The following is a 14673-nucleotide window of genomic DNA, read 5'->3' on the forward strand; positions in this document are numbered from 1 at the left end:
GAGCTTTGGGGCTATAAAATCATTAAAACAGCCACAAACTTTCGCCACACTAATTTGCATCCAAGTGAAAGTGTGTTATCAGTTCTTTTTGTTTTTCTTATTCAATTTTTCCTCTACTGGTATCGTTCACTGTTCTTTTTTTGCATTTTTTTATATTATTGTTAATTTCCATTCCACTCGATCACATTTGTCACGCGTGAATCGAACCGTGGGCGTTGTGTGTTGTGCTTGTTTTCCATTCATTCGGTGTTATTTACCTTTGGTATGCTTTTTTCTTCTTTTTCTTTCGTTAGTTGTACCGCCCGGATGAACGGTATAAAATGAAGACACATCGCAAACCAGCAAGCGCCAGTCGAAAAAAGGACAAATTATCGTGGCACCGTTACGCGACAAATTATTACGCAACGGTTGTGCGGAAAGGAACATTTTCAGGAACAGAAAAGCAGCCCCCTCCCCCTCCCAACCGCTGAGAAAAGCGGGAAGCAAAAGAAAATGAACGAAAGCAACGAGGCAATTCCCATTTAAACACTACACCATTAGTCCCACAGGGGTTTTGGATCTACCATCGTCTGCGGCCATTTTTCAAGCTTCACGCATTTGCCCCCAATCGTTTTGTTTTATTGTACGACTGCTGTATTCCGAAATCGTTTGAGACTTTCACCAACGCACCACTTATAGTGGTTTGCTCTTCTTCTGGCTGTTGTAACGCACACTTTCCAGAAAGCAGAAGGGAGAAAAGAAAAGCTTTGACAGCTTTTCATTTGATGTCCACCTAACGATAGGATTTCGGGTTTTTTTTCATTCGTCGGAACGATTTAATGCTCCTTCTGGGCGTTGGTCTGGTCTGGTAAAATCGCGTACCCAACCCACTGTGGCCAGGACGCTATCGGGAACTAAATATCGAACCGTAGCAATAAGTCTACCAGTTCGCATTTAGCGAAAGACAATCGGATGTGCTGGCACCGCTTTTGTTTCGCTTGTTCTGGCTCTTTTTACACAAGCGTATCATGGCACTTCCGCAGAGTGTTCACATTAGAGAAAGGAAAGCAGGAAGAACAAAGCACAAAAAAAAAAAACATCGATGATGGATTGGATGGGAAGCAATTATAACTTTAACACTGGCAGTTGTAAACACATCAAAAAGTCCAAACTCAATTACGCGGCTGCACTTTGGCCTTGGCGCTCTCCCGTTTGCTCCCTCGCTCGCCCTCGCGGGTCGGTGTGTTTCTCATGACACTTCTCGATACTTTTATCCACGCTAGTGGTGGTGATATTGCCATGCCACCTATTCCCGAGACCCGAATCAATCCCACTGCCAGCCATTCCAGCTGCACTGTAAGCGTCTCGAGCCGGAACACGAACTCACGAGTTGTGTGTGCTCGACAACTGGTCTCGGCAGTGTATTTCCGAGTGGCCCCCCCATAAACCGGACCCCAGACCATCAATCAGCGCGAAGAAATTAGAAATGATACGTCCATTTCCCAAGATGGGAAAGTAAATAGGGAGCCGGCGCGTGGTTGGCACGATGGTGCACTAAACTTTGAGCTTCGCCATCCATTTGGGTGGCAGTGAAACAATACACGACAGGGCAAAGTAATGGCAAGAATGGGTGAAAGTTTTCCCCTTCGGACAATTGGCATCCGGCTACAGCAGCTGCAAACGGACTGCCGGGACAGGAGGGTGGCATTAGCTGGATCTGGATCTGCAACCAATTCGGCTTCTTCCGGAATGGGTTTGACATGTTCGAGAAGTTGTAGAGAAAGTCTTCCACACAGGCTTTTGCAGACGTGTTTCAAGATGGATCATTTGTTGGGTAAGGGCTTTACCATCTAAAAGGGTTTTTGTGTGTGCTCCATTGAATGAAGTTGTTTGTCGACTTAAAAATGAGATTTGAGAGAAACCACCCTTCAGTCTGTCTGTGGTGCTATCTTTCTTCCCGAAAATCTGGTGCTGACTGTTACTAAGAAGGTTGCCAGGTCGATCTGAAGCGCAATTAAAAATCAAAAGAAAGCTCATAAGAACCCGTCAGTGCAATCGATGTCTTGGATGATATTGACGCTTTGTATTGTGATCCCAAAATCATGGCATAGAGTGACTTCAAATTTACTGGATAGAATAATAAAAAATCTCTTCAGTAGCGGTAGACTGTCACTTTGCTATCCATTCGCGCTTCAGCACAGCGAGGGATCAACGAGCCCCAGTACCATTCCTATATCAACACTCTCAAGTGCGTTATTTTTAGACTTTCTGGAAGGGTACAAGATTTTGACTTTTAACCTTTCCCAACAACTCCAGCGCTATTTGCCTGCACTTTCAGCGTCCCAGGCAGGCGTGCGTTCGGTTGAACACCCTTCGAATGCCATCGGTTCGACACCCTTTTCGAACACTCTGGAGTGTTCCGGTGGTTCGCATTTTCAAGCCGTCGCACGACAAATTCGCTCAATGGCAGCTCCATCCGATGGCAGCTGCCACTTACATTTTGGTACACCTTTTCATTTCGGCCTGCACTGGCAGCAACCTCGCTCTCTCTTTCTTTCTCTCTCTCTATTTATGTTTCTCTTTCTGGCTTTCTGGCTCTTTCTTACATCGTTCCGAAAGCACTTGAACAGGGGAAAAAAACTGAAGATACTATTATACTTGACTATTCTCTCGTAGGAGCGAACGGATGCTGAGGGAATTTCTTCCAATTCTAAACCCTTTGCACACTCACACACATGAGATTTTATTCTTTCCGGTTTCTTGCTGGTTGAAGCAATAGGGGAAGTTGTTGAAGGAATAAAGTCAGCTTTACAAGGTACGTCAATAGAACGGGCTTTTTCCTGTGCTGTGTTTCACTGCAACCGTCGCCATTGGATGTGGTTTTGCTTTGGTCCCTCGATGGTTTAAACACAAACACACACACACACGATCACAAGCACACTCACGTATGTGTATCTTCAAACAAAGAACAAACCCATCCGGGACGACATATGCGGGACACCAGCGGATGTGGAATGACAGCAACGGGTTGGTTTGCTTTGCCCGATCCAATCCGCCGTACCGGATCGGCGTTCCTTGTTTTTGTGACCACGGGAAGACACACCCGGTGACGAGCGGAGGAAAATCATTCAAAACTTTTCAACGCCCAACCGCAGGACCCAGGCAGGCTCGAGTGTACCACAAGCGATGAAGAAGCATCCTCGTGGGGTAACAAAAAATAAAGGATAACAGCGAGACGCAAGATAAAAGGAGTAGAAAATCCAAAATCTCCAAGTTGTCATAGATTTGTAGCTTCATCCGGAGCGACCGGCCGGCTCGCTGTGGCTTTTCGGTCGTTCTTTTCTTTTTCTTGCTAACCGTATCCCTTTTGTTAGATGTAGGAGTTCCCCAGCAGCAGCTGGTGCTTTGTGCACTACATTGGCTAGAGCAGGCAGCAGGATTGATCGGTAAGGCATTGATGTGACAAGGCTTCACTCAACTTTGGCTCGGAGGCGCTGTACCGTGCGTGCCTGCTTTGTGCCTGCTGTTACAAAGTTGCGTCTGGTTGGTGGCTACACTTTGCAATCATGTAGACTTTTGTGGAAATTCTGAAATACTTAGTGGTCGCGACACAGTCTTTTGTTGTGGCCTCGGAAGTATGGCGCACATTGTCTCTCAAATCGTTTCAATCGACATTCAAAGGAATGTAGCTGCTGCTTCTGTTTTTTCCCCGTTCAGCATGGGTATATTGCATTTAAAGGGTTAAAAGTGTTGAAGAATAGACTTACAGAAATGATTAATATGGATACATGTAACAGAATTTATGGTACATAGGTTAAATGTAGATGTTTTTTTCTTCAATTTTTCTTGAACAGTACCCAAGCGAGACTAAAATGTAGATGCTGTTTGAGGCTTGATTTCTTCAAACATGATGAATGATCCGTGTTTCAAGATCATGCAATCTTTAGTAGCAACGTGATGACAGATCGACGAACATGAAGATGTAAAAGTTAACAAGCTTTCATACATCCAATTTTAAGCTTAAATATAATGTGTTAAACTCTTCATAATCTTCATTTCTTCCGAAATTATACCAGTGGTCAACTTCAACTTCAAAAATGTTTGGGATACATCATATTTATCTTTATTTCAACTAACAAAAGGAATTCCAAACATAATGTTGTTTCAAAATATAAGACAGTCAATAGAAATTAGACTTTATGGACCTTGTAAGCTATCTCACTATGCAAAGCTAATGTAGCTGTAATGTACCATAAATTCAATGTGTCGCTAAATTTGTTCATTCGTCTTTAATAGGATGGATACGATACAGATCTATTAGCTCTTTAATGTCTTTATCTTTAATCATCATCACTAACAAACACACATAAACTAGCAACACTTTAATTGGACCTTCCCTTACTCAGGTTATGCAATACGCTGTACACGGATCCTCCATTTCGTGTGAGCAGTGTGACATAAAGAGGCAACACAACTCAACTCTACACATTCAACACTCGAGCTGGAGTAGCTTTTTTTTCGCCCCTTTTTTACGCAACACTTCAGTCCGTGTGTCACATTACTACGGTGGGGTTCGACACATTGCGGCACAAAGTTTTCTGCACCCAGCTTGCTCCCTCACCCGCCACATTCGCAACTAGCTTTATGGTTCGTCCTATTTTCGTCCCTACTGCTGCTTCGCACCAAATTGTCTCGCAGTGCTGCAATCGGGTGCTCAAATGCGGTACGAGGTGAAAGTTTTCTTTTTTTTTGCTCATTAATTATGTTACATTTCATGGAAATTATTGTAATTAGATTACTCTTTACAAACCGGTGGGGCTGCTCAGTGCCACCCATTCGGGTGAAGCGTTTCGCATAAATCCAACCACCCCAGCCGGAGGGTGCCAGATCCGGGGAACGGCGAAGTCGAGTGGTAGGAGCAGCCAACTTTTCCATCACCCGTTGCAGACGTCGACCGTGTCCCGTGGGTAAAGTTTTTCGGTGAAACTATTTGCCGACCGAAAACTACCCCGAAACTTCCGGGCAAAGTGAAACATAATCACTCAATCGTGCAACGGGCGCTAAATTACATCAATATGCGTCACGTAATGAAGCTTTATAGTTTTAATAAATACGCCACGGTGCGGCGGTGGCGGGGCGGTGGGAAGCGTTTTGTGGTTTTTGCTAACTTGTAACGTTTCACCCCTCGATCCAAATTTGATTAATGTTCAAAAAAAGCTCGATAGCATCGAGCTTGCGAGCTGGTGTTTGGAGCTCATCAAAAGCTACCGTTCAAATGGGTTAGCGACGCCGCAAGGAGCAAGTTTGTTGTTGGGGCAAATTTTGTAACATTTTAGCACAAAATATAGTTTGCTGGTATGGTCGGTTCTATTCATCGACGCCTCGTCCTCTCTCTCCCTTTGAATGTTGCTTCAAAGCACACGCCAGTGGTTTGCAAAGGTATGAAGCGTTCCCTTTGAATCCCCTTACTAATCTCCTGATAGGATTATTAATCGCAAATCCTCTGATCAATAGCACCAACCTTTCGGCTTATACCACTCAAGACACCGGAGGGCTAGTGAGCCCGGCGGTCTCTGGCAAGCAACATTACGGTTGGCAATCCCGCACCCGCACCGCACAAAGGCATCCCACAGGAGGTGGGATCTGGGGCGGAAAATCACCAGAGCAATCAACAGCGAGCGCATTTTGTCGACCCGATCGAAGCCATCCCGATGCCCCGGTGGCCGGGTGGCTGTTGCAAAATAGTTTAACGAACAGCTATTCAGTCGCTAAGCCGGGCTGGTGAGTACGGGGGTACGAGGGCACGGGCTTTGCACGTGCACGGCGGGTGCCCATCTGTCGGACGAATAGCGAACCGGGCCAGCGCCTTTATCACCATCGGAATGTGTACGGATTCTTGTGCCATTTGCTTCGAATGTTTCCAAGTTAATCATACAAGGCACACCCCCGGGTATGGGACCGGTGCGCGAAACGGCTTGCAACAAATTCCTCGCCATTTTGTGGATGTAACTTTCCACCGAATGCAGAAGCTCCTTCTCCTCCCGTTCAAAGGGCCCGGGAAAGTTGTGAAAGGTGCAATCGGGCCATCGATGTTCTCTGGGGGGATATTTCTGGAGGGGGAACAGGCACAACGCTCCCAATATATCGATGCAAGGCGAACGAGATTAAGTGGAGTGAAGGTGCGGGAAAGGTACGCTCGAGAATGAATGCAAACTTGATTCGATCCGGAAACGGAAGGGAGGTGTGTTAGCTGGGATAAGTAAAACTGGCTTTCAATAGGGGACGAAATTGCATTGCTCTGTTCCAGTGTGGTGAAGTGGAAATGGTTCACTGGAATGTATCTGCTGGATACGTTCAGCGATGGGTAATTTTAACCTACATTGGCGAATGCGAAATTCATTTGTGTTTTGAAAGAATAGCGCTTTGATTTAGCGCACGGGAGCGTTTCGTAACTTTGTTTGCAGGAAACAATTGTGTGTGTGTGTGATATGGTAAAATGTCTTGTGGTAAAGCATGTAAAGGTCAAATCACACTGTCAGACAGCGTGGGACACTTTCGGATGGTTTCGAACAGCAAATTTAATTTTGGAGTGTGATGAGAGAGCTGCAGAATGTGTACCACTTACCTCGGATGATGTCAGGTAGCACAGGCGCGAGTCGGTGCTGTCGATCGATGCTTGCTGCACAATTCCGTAGCGTGGCTCCCGGTCGCTCATGTAGTCCGAGCGCAAGCTGTCTTGTCTGTCGAAGACGCCTCTGCAAGAAGGAAGAAGATGCATAGATCATTTTGTTTGTTAACAGTATATCTATTTGCTGTTTTTTTTATTTGATTTAATACCATATAGTCTGAAGTCATTATTGCGAAGTGCATTAACAACCTTACTAGATTTCCTCGATGCAAGACTATCTCGGAAGGTCAAAATATTTACTTAATATCTCTACTCTAACCGAAGCTCACTTAAAATATCACAAAATGAGGAAGATTACGAAATGATATCACTGTATCATCTCATAACTATGACCTAAAATAGATGGATTTAATAAACTACTCTCTCTCTCTCTATGGATTAAGAATATGTTTATCAATGCTACATTTTACTCATTAGAATCACATCCACATCCTAGCCAAGCTTTATAGCGCAAAAGCTGCTTAAACCAAGAAAAAGGAGCAAAAGATATCTTATTCCATTGACAACTTTCATCTACCCTCGTTTCGATTTATGTTTATGGTTATGACCTAAACCCACTGGTTTCAAACCAGAGCCACAATGCTGCCCATAATTATATATTGGTTAAGAATAGCCCTCATGAGACATCTGTATCTATCTACCCTTCTGTAGCAAGAATTGGCACATCAAATAATAAATCGTCTATGCTAGACAACAAAAAGCAATCAGCAGTAATCAAGCAAGTTCAACATTTCAGAGCAAATTGTGAAACATAGTTCTTAGAGTCCAATTACACCCTTGAGACGTAACATGTAGATAGATTGGTATGTAAAAAACATGGGTGAAATTGGTATCGATTATTTAATACATTTTTTGCTTTATTTTTTTAAATTAAATTTACCCAACATTTGGTAAAGTTGTTTTGCACCATATTAAATCGAGACACTGCATAAACTAAAGGTTAGTAACTACCAAATTAAATCATTGTTGTTTGTTCTTCATCTAATGAAATGTGTCAAAGATCCTACCTTTGCTCGAATGAGTCCGCTCGATTGCTCTTGTAGCCGGAGTCGTTCAGGCTCGAGTCTTGGCGTAGCGAGGGCAATGAGTCCCATGGGGACCGTTTGTGGCCACCCCCGGCGTTGCTCTGTGACGAAACCAAACCAGGTCCGGAGCCGGACCCAAAGGTGGAGCTGCCCGAGCGCCAACCGTCCGAGTGGCGGAACCACTGTGCCCGGGCCGACTCGCCGATGCATGAGGCACAGCGAGTCGTCGTCGAGTAGCTGCTGCGACGGAAAGAATCGAAAATTAGTATTTAAATTCAATTGAAAAAAGTTGACAATGCAGAGCTACACTTACTTGGAGTTGTGATCACTGAGATAACCTCGGTCCCGGTCACGGTCACGCTCACGCTCACGTATCAATTCATTGCGATCGCTGTAGTATCCGTCGCGGTCTCGATCACGCTCCCGTACCGTCACCGGCCGCTCGTTGCCACCGAGACGGTGTGGTAGCGGAAGTGTCGACGATTTGGCACTGCCTGTGAAGGTAATGAAAGAAAAACATGAGAAATGAACGACAGAACACACACAAATCGGTGCTTCTGCTTTGTCAAAATTAATTTCCCCAAGAAAGATCCAAAAGGGATTTGTTCCCAAAAACGATAGGGAAAATTCCACGAACTAATCCTTCGCTTTCTGTGCTGGGATGCCGATGGATGAAAGACATCTGGCAAATTACCTTTCGACAGCAGAATGCTCTCCTCATACGCCCCCCACCTTCTATGCACCTCACATCGCTGGCAACAAAATGTCAACCCGAACCGAAGAGAGCGCCCTTGTCTGACGTTCCGTTCAAATCAAATTTAATCAATTATTCAAAATTTTCAACTCCATTTGCTACAAATTGGAGCGGAGGCGTGCAACGGCTGATGGGTAACAGGTGCCCTTTCAGAAGGGTTCCGAGCGCTGCACGTGCGATAGGTAAAGGAATGTATGTGTGTTGTTGTTGTTGCTGTTGATGTTATTAAATTGTGTCGTTCTGGGCACTGTCGCTGTTAAAGGACCGTTAATCCTTTGATGGTCCGTAATTAAACGCTCGTGCCTCACACGAAATTCTATTTCCAGGGTTTTGCACATCAGAACAGCAAACAAGGCTGTGTGCTTGTTTTGGTGCCTTTTTTGTACCTGCCGCATACAAATTCCATTTTCTTCGAGGACCCAAAAGCGGATCAAAAAGGTGACAGAAAGGGTTAATTTTTAATCAGTTTATCGATGGTTCCACCAATGACGATGATGGCTTCAAAAAGATGTAATATGAAAAAAACAAGCTTTGCAACAACTTATTTTTAGCAAAAACTTTTCCATGAAAAGTTGCATGTAACATTTTACACGCTTGATTGGCCGTGAAAGTATCCCACCAGCAATGAACATTTTCATATCATATGGTAGAGAGTTGAAAGTTATGGAAAGACTATTTACAGTTATTTAGCTTATATGACTAAAATACACAACTATCCCTTTGATTATCAAAGTAAGACATATTATTATTACGGGGATAAACTGTATCCCGAAAATAAAAGTTTTTTCCCATCGTGATGCGGATGCATCTAATTGTATAACTCTTCTATAGGTAATAGAAAGATTATAAAAAAAACTTTAAAACACGTACATATGCGTACGAGGATAAACTACGGTATTATTATCAGATGTAAATTTCGCTTGCAGCAACAGGGGTGTGTAACGTACAGTTAGTTTTCTTGCAATCGTGCCTGATCGTTATGCTTGTATCAGGAAACAGAACTTTGAGGGATCAGCTGTTGATTTGGCATTCAGTTTAATAGACACACGTATGACAGATACACCAAAGATGACAGGGTTTCTAGACTAGAGTCTACAGGTTGCTTTCTAAGACAACACAGGGATTATAGAGCATAGACGCAATGAACTGCAAAACCTTTAAATTTTATATCTATCATCTATTTCAAGCGATGATATAAAACATATTGTAAATTATTATATCGTTATTTATTGCTCTTTGAGGCAATCGATACTGCCACAATTTACAATAGAGTCGATGCCTAGGTGGCAGTCGATGTAGAGGCGTGGTGTTTTATTGATTTTATAATAGAGTCTTTACACTAACTGGCTTTAAGCATCTCTAGAGATGCCGCATAATTCAACGTTTCATAAAATTTGAAAAGGTCCATTAACATTTGATGCTAGGATACATAGCTTACAAAAAGTAATGATATTATTCAGACTATTAATGAGATTCCCCTATCTGGATGGGAAGTAGCTTTAAAAATCAATTACTTTTTTTTTTCACTATCTTTGAATTGCATTCGTTTAAAAAAGAAGAGAAATGAGAGATAGAAATATTAAAACTTTAATGTCTTATAACTTAAATAATCAACATGTTACGAAAAAGTCATCGCGGTGTTCTGAAAAGTCACTTTATCTCAAAGGATATGTGCTGATAATCCCAACTGTACCCAAAAACGCTACCACCTTTATAATACCACCTTGTACAATTCTGTCAATTTACTGTTAGGTGCGTGTATAAGCAATACAGAGATGCAGCACATTCTCCTAGTGTATTGATTATCTACGTCCCAATCTGATCAAACATTTTTTATTCAAAAAGTCCTTTGATTGAAAATCCAAGGTGTCCAAGGCTAGGATATGAGATAGGAAAATTCATATACCAACAAACAAATAAAGAGCTACGGTGGAATCTCTCTAAGAATAAGTCTCTTCAAGATGAATTATTTCTTTAAGATGAACATTTAAACGGTCCCTTCATATTCCATTAATGTTATGTCTCTTCAAGATGAATATCTCCCTAAGGCGTATATTCTCCTACCTACATATGCGATTAGGCAGCCGAAATTCTCTCAGATGAAGTTTTGAGTGGCAGTTCACAAAAACATGTGCCAAAGGATGCCATTTTTTTCGTGGTTTCATGGATATTTCATAGAAACATTTCATTATTAGTTTTCCTCAGCATGAATATCTCAGTAAGCTGACGGTCCCTTGAAGATTCACTTTAGAGAGATTTCACTATACCTCAAAAATTTATGTATAAGATGGTTCCTACTAGTTAAGTTGTTGCTTGTTTTAAAATATTTGAATCATGGATTAGATTTTGCACCTTACTGATTAACCAGCGATTTAGTTATCGATAATAATAATATTCTGGTTATGATGAATGCAAAGATACTGGATGATCCGGATAATTTTGTTGCAATTGCAAAATACTTTGTTCGATGTAACACATCATAAACGTCCTACCTTGGCAAGGATATCTTTTAAAAACTTTTGATAAATCCATGTGACTTCGATGTTGTATAATTTTAAATTCCGAATGTACTACCGTTCATTTAACTATTCCCATATACTTACTTCTTCTAATTGGATACGGACTGCGCTGGTTGGACCCGGGCAAGCTTTCAGCCAGCTCCAAGTTTTCCATACTCTGCGACAGCAGCGCCTCAAACGTATGCAAACTGTACGACTCTGCGTCCATGCCCTTCGCCAGTGTGTTGCGCAGATGCATCTCGTACTCCAGCAGCAACCGCGACGTTGGTGAACCCGGCGTTGGAGTAACGTTCGGAGGGTTCTAAAAGAAGGGAAAATAAGCATATTTCGTTACACGGGTTAGGTACACCACGCCACCATTGAGGTGCAATCGGTCCCGCCAATCCTACCTGATGGTGATGCGAATGTCGTCCACTCTGCCGTCCGTACGGCGGCTGATCCTGATCCGAGTTGCCGTTGCTCGAGCTGGGCGTGGTGGCGTAGCACTGATTGTCGAACATCACGTTATCCGATGGTGGTGAGCCCTCCACGCAGCTTCGATCACGCTCGAGCTCCAGATACAGCCCGCGTCCACCGTGCTGATGGCCTCTGCCTATTTCGTGCGATGATCTGTCGATAAAGGATGATAGTGGCATTAGCATTAACCAGTAGTTCATTTTCTTAATGATAAATAAGGATACACACCTTGAGCCAGAGAAACGGGAGCTCTGACTAGCGTTACGTGAAATGGTGCCGTTATTGTTTAACATATGTGCATTGTGAATAGTGTGCTGATGCGTATGAGGAGTGTTGGTTGCAGAGTTATAGTAATTGTAACGGCGTCTGCCCATCTCCGGCGATGTCACGGGACTTTCGGCACTTGGCATTGGCTTCAGCATGCGCTTCATGGTAGATGAATCTGGGGAGCGAAGTAATGCAAGATCGTTAATAAGGGAGCGTTCTACATCGACCGTTTGCAAGTAACTTTCAGCAGCTGGAAACACTAACCAACATTCATATCCTCTGTGCTCTTGGACTTGTTACGTCTAGCCGTGTTGTTGTTGATGATGTTGTGATGCATGTCGTGTTGATCGCGGGGCTAAAAGAAGTAGAGAAGAAGCGGGCACCAGAAGATGAGCGGGTTAGAAGAGCCTGACAAAGCGAACAGTGCAGCAACACCTACCATCTCTTCATTGAAGTCCTTCGTCCTGGTGCCGGTACCGGTGGAGGTGGTCTTGGTTGAGCGTTCCGGCTGCTGCAATGTACCGCCGGCCTGGGTCCCCTCCGATTTGGATGTTTCCTCGGGACGTTGATTACCCATGGCGGAACCTGATTCATCCTGCCCGATCTGGGACCCGACATGATTCTGCGTGACGGCTGTACCGGTGACGGTGCCAACATTAGTCATTGTACTTGTTTCTTGGGACTTTGTCTGTCTGTGGCCAGCTTCTACGATAGAACATACAGCAACAAGAAAGATGTTAACGCATTGACTACTCTAAAGATCTTAACATCTCTTGGTTGAATTGACCAAAAATACTAATTTTAGTTCGCAAAAACTCAAAAGGAACTAATATTTGCATTCTTCTTGCATTCACAAAACGTTAATGACACTCTCTTCTGCCATACCTTGACTGTTGATCGTATTTCCCTGAGTATTGTTTGCTCCAACATTGTCGTACAGTGAGGTGCTGGAGGTGGCCGTCGCAATCTTTTCACTACGCAGCGTCTCCGTCTCCGTAGCCCGGTTGGTAGCCCTCGGAAGGGTGGATGATCCTACAAAGGTGTGCCATCATGTATTAGTCAAATAGCAAGACGCTCATCTCGATGTCAAATTCGGCGCAAAACTTACCACGATACCGTGGATCCTGGGCCCGAATCCTAGCGTACTGTTCGGCGGTCATGCAGGTGCACTGGGGTTCCCGGGCGCGCGACGGGCTCGCCGGCGTGCTGAGCGGTTTCCTCTTCGTCTTAACCTTGCCCTTCCCAGGTGGATCAAGTTTTAGTGAATAGCTTGAGGAGGCCTTTCGTGAAAATTTGAAAGAAGGCGACTGTAAAACGTCGCACTATTATTAGGGTGATGAATGGCTATGGCAGGGAAGACGGCGCGCAACTGGACTGGAACACTGGTGGTGAAGGTGTGTGTTTGAAAGGTGGAGGTGGGGGCAGGAGCTGCATGACAGGAGTTGGGATGGGGGAGTAATTGTGATAAGGGACCCGGTGGGTTTTTGTTTATCGCTTGCGCGTGATCGCAGGCGCCCTCTGGGTGCGTTTCCGCACTCGTACTTTCTTGGATTCAGATTCGAACGCGAGTGGCGCAGGAGTTGTTGAGTTTGGAGTTTAGTTGGACGGTGTCGCCCGGAGGTGGTTGGAGTTGGAGGATGCTCATTTACTCACAAATAATAGTGCAACATTTTATTAGCGGCATAGTTTAGAGATAGAACAGGTGTGATAGCGATAAGTAGAATGGGGTGAAAGGTAAGAACATAGCTACAGCCGCAGAGCAGCCGCTTGGATGCGGTAGGTGGGTCGTGAGTTTGTGTGTGTGTGTGTCTGTTGAGTGAAGACAGAGCATTTGTGTTGTTTGTGGGTGCGAAACGTTCGGATCGTGCGATCGTACGGCTCAATCAGTGTTGAGCCAGACTCACGATGTACTCATACACACATACATACGGATAGTACAGACAAACACACACACATACTCGTAAACAATCAGGCAGTGTAGAATAGTGGGCTGAGATATAGCCAGACAGCAAGAGAGCTTAGACAGAGAGTTTCGTGAGGGTTACCTCACGCGTACACATATGGCGTACACTCATAGAAACACAAACCGGTTGAAGTAGCAGTAGTAGTAGAAGTAGTAGTAGTAGTAGTAGTAGTAGTAGTAGTAGTGGTAGTAGTAGCAAATCAGCAGTAGAAGTAGCAGTACAACACTGGATGAAAGATCGTTAGCTATACTTACACAACATTCACGGAACTGTTTCGCATCGATCGGGGATGTAAAGTTCAGGCCCCAGGTATCGTTCGTCATCGGGTCCTTCCAGTAGATGAAGCATTCTGAGGCCTGCCCGATGCGTGTGCCTAAAACGAGAAGCAGCTGGGTGTCAGTTTGACTGGACGCACGGCTGGTCGGTGCGATTGTTTCATTCTTACCCGGTTGCACTAGTCGTACGTCAAGGATCTTATCGACTTGGCTGTTGTATGCGGTGATGTGGAATACGCACTCGGGCGAGTCCTGAATGCAGGTGATGTTCACCGGTACCAAATCCTCCGACACCTGCTGCCATTTTACGGTGCCGGCACCGCTTGCCGATACGTGGAACACTTCTGCCCACAACCTGTAATGATGGTTCGCACGAGTAACAAAAAAAAACCCGGATCAGCTAGATTAACGATCTTTTCCAATGATAGAAAGAACGGCGCCCCACTGTACGAGGCCATTTCCGACGTATTCTCCCGGAGAACGGGGAGGAATATTGAGCGGAAAATCGTTTTTTCGGCTTTCCCGAAATCCTTTTAATCTCGAACACGAAAAAAAACAACAGTGGAACTACTATGGCACCACCCCCTATGACTAACATACAAACACAAACGTAAACCTTACCTCAGGAGATGGCCGTCCCGCCTACGGGATGCTTGCCAAGGAGAATCTTCATAACGATATGCCTTCCGCATAAGCGGCGCACACGAGCAGCTTAGTTTATTACCCATAGCGCAACTTGGGCACCC

At 44.4% G+C, this 14673-nt stretch overlaps 1 protein-coding gene across 2 annotated transcripts in view; it reads right to left on the reverse strand.

Annotated features, from left to right (window-relative positions):
- LOC120947288 (protein still life, isoform SIF type 1) overlaps positions 1–14656 on the reverse strand; it is a 98806-nt gene extending 84150 nt beyond the window's left edge. The window contains exons 1-13 of one of the 2 annotated variants that reach the window (XM_049605003.1): positions 14549–14656; positions 14098–14282; positions 13907–14025; positions 12797–12968; positions 12574–12720; positions 12128–12393; positions 11953–12043; positions 11650–11863; positions 11355–11574; positions 11050–11266; positions 8006–8186; positions 7675–7929; positions 6605–6734 (exon numbers count right to left, since the gene is read on the reverse strand). In XM_049605003.1, the coding sequence (XP_049460960.1) occupies positions 6605–6734; positions 7675–7929; positions 8006–8186; positions 11050–11266; positions 11355–11574; positions 11650–11863; positions 11953–12043; positions 12128–12393; positions 12574–12720; positions 12797–12968; positions 13907–14025; positions 14098–14282; positions 14549–14655 (2304 nt within the window). In that variant the 5' untranslated portion in view covers position 14656. Of the gene's footprint in view, positions 1–6604; positions 6735–7674; positions 7930–8005; positions 8187–11049; positions 11267–11354; positions 11575–11649; positions 11864–11952; positions 12044–12127; positions 12394–12573; positions 12721–12796; positions 12996–13906; positions 14026–14097; positions 14283–14548 lie in introns of both variants that reach the window. The other variant, XM_049605002.1, reaches the window with a different exon arrangement.
- Between the last annotated feature and the right edge of the window lie 17 nt (positions 14657–14673).

The sequence above is a fragment of the Anopheles coluzzii genome, chromosome 2, assembly GCF_943734685.1.
Source record: "Anopheles coluzzii chromosome 2, AcolN3, whole genome shotgun sequence".
Lineage (NCBI taxonomy): Eukaryota > Metazoa > Arthropoda > Insecta > Diptera > Culicidae > Anopheles > Anopheles coluzzii.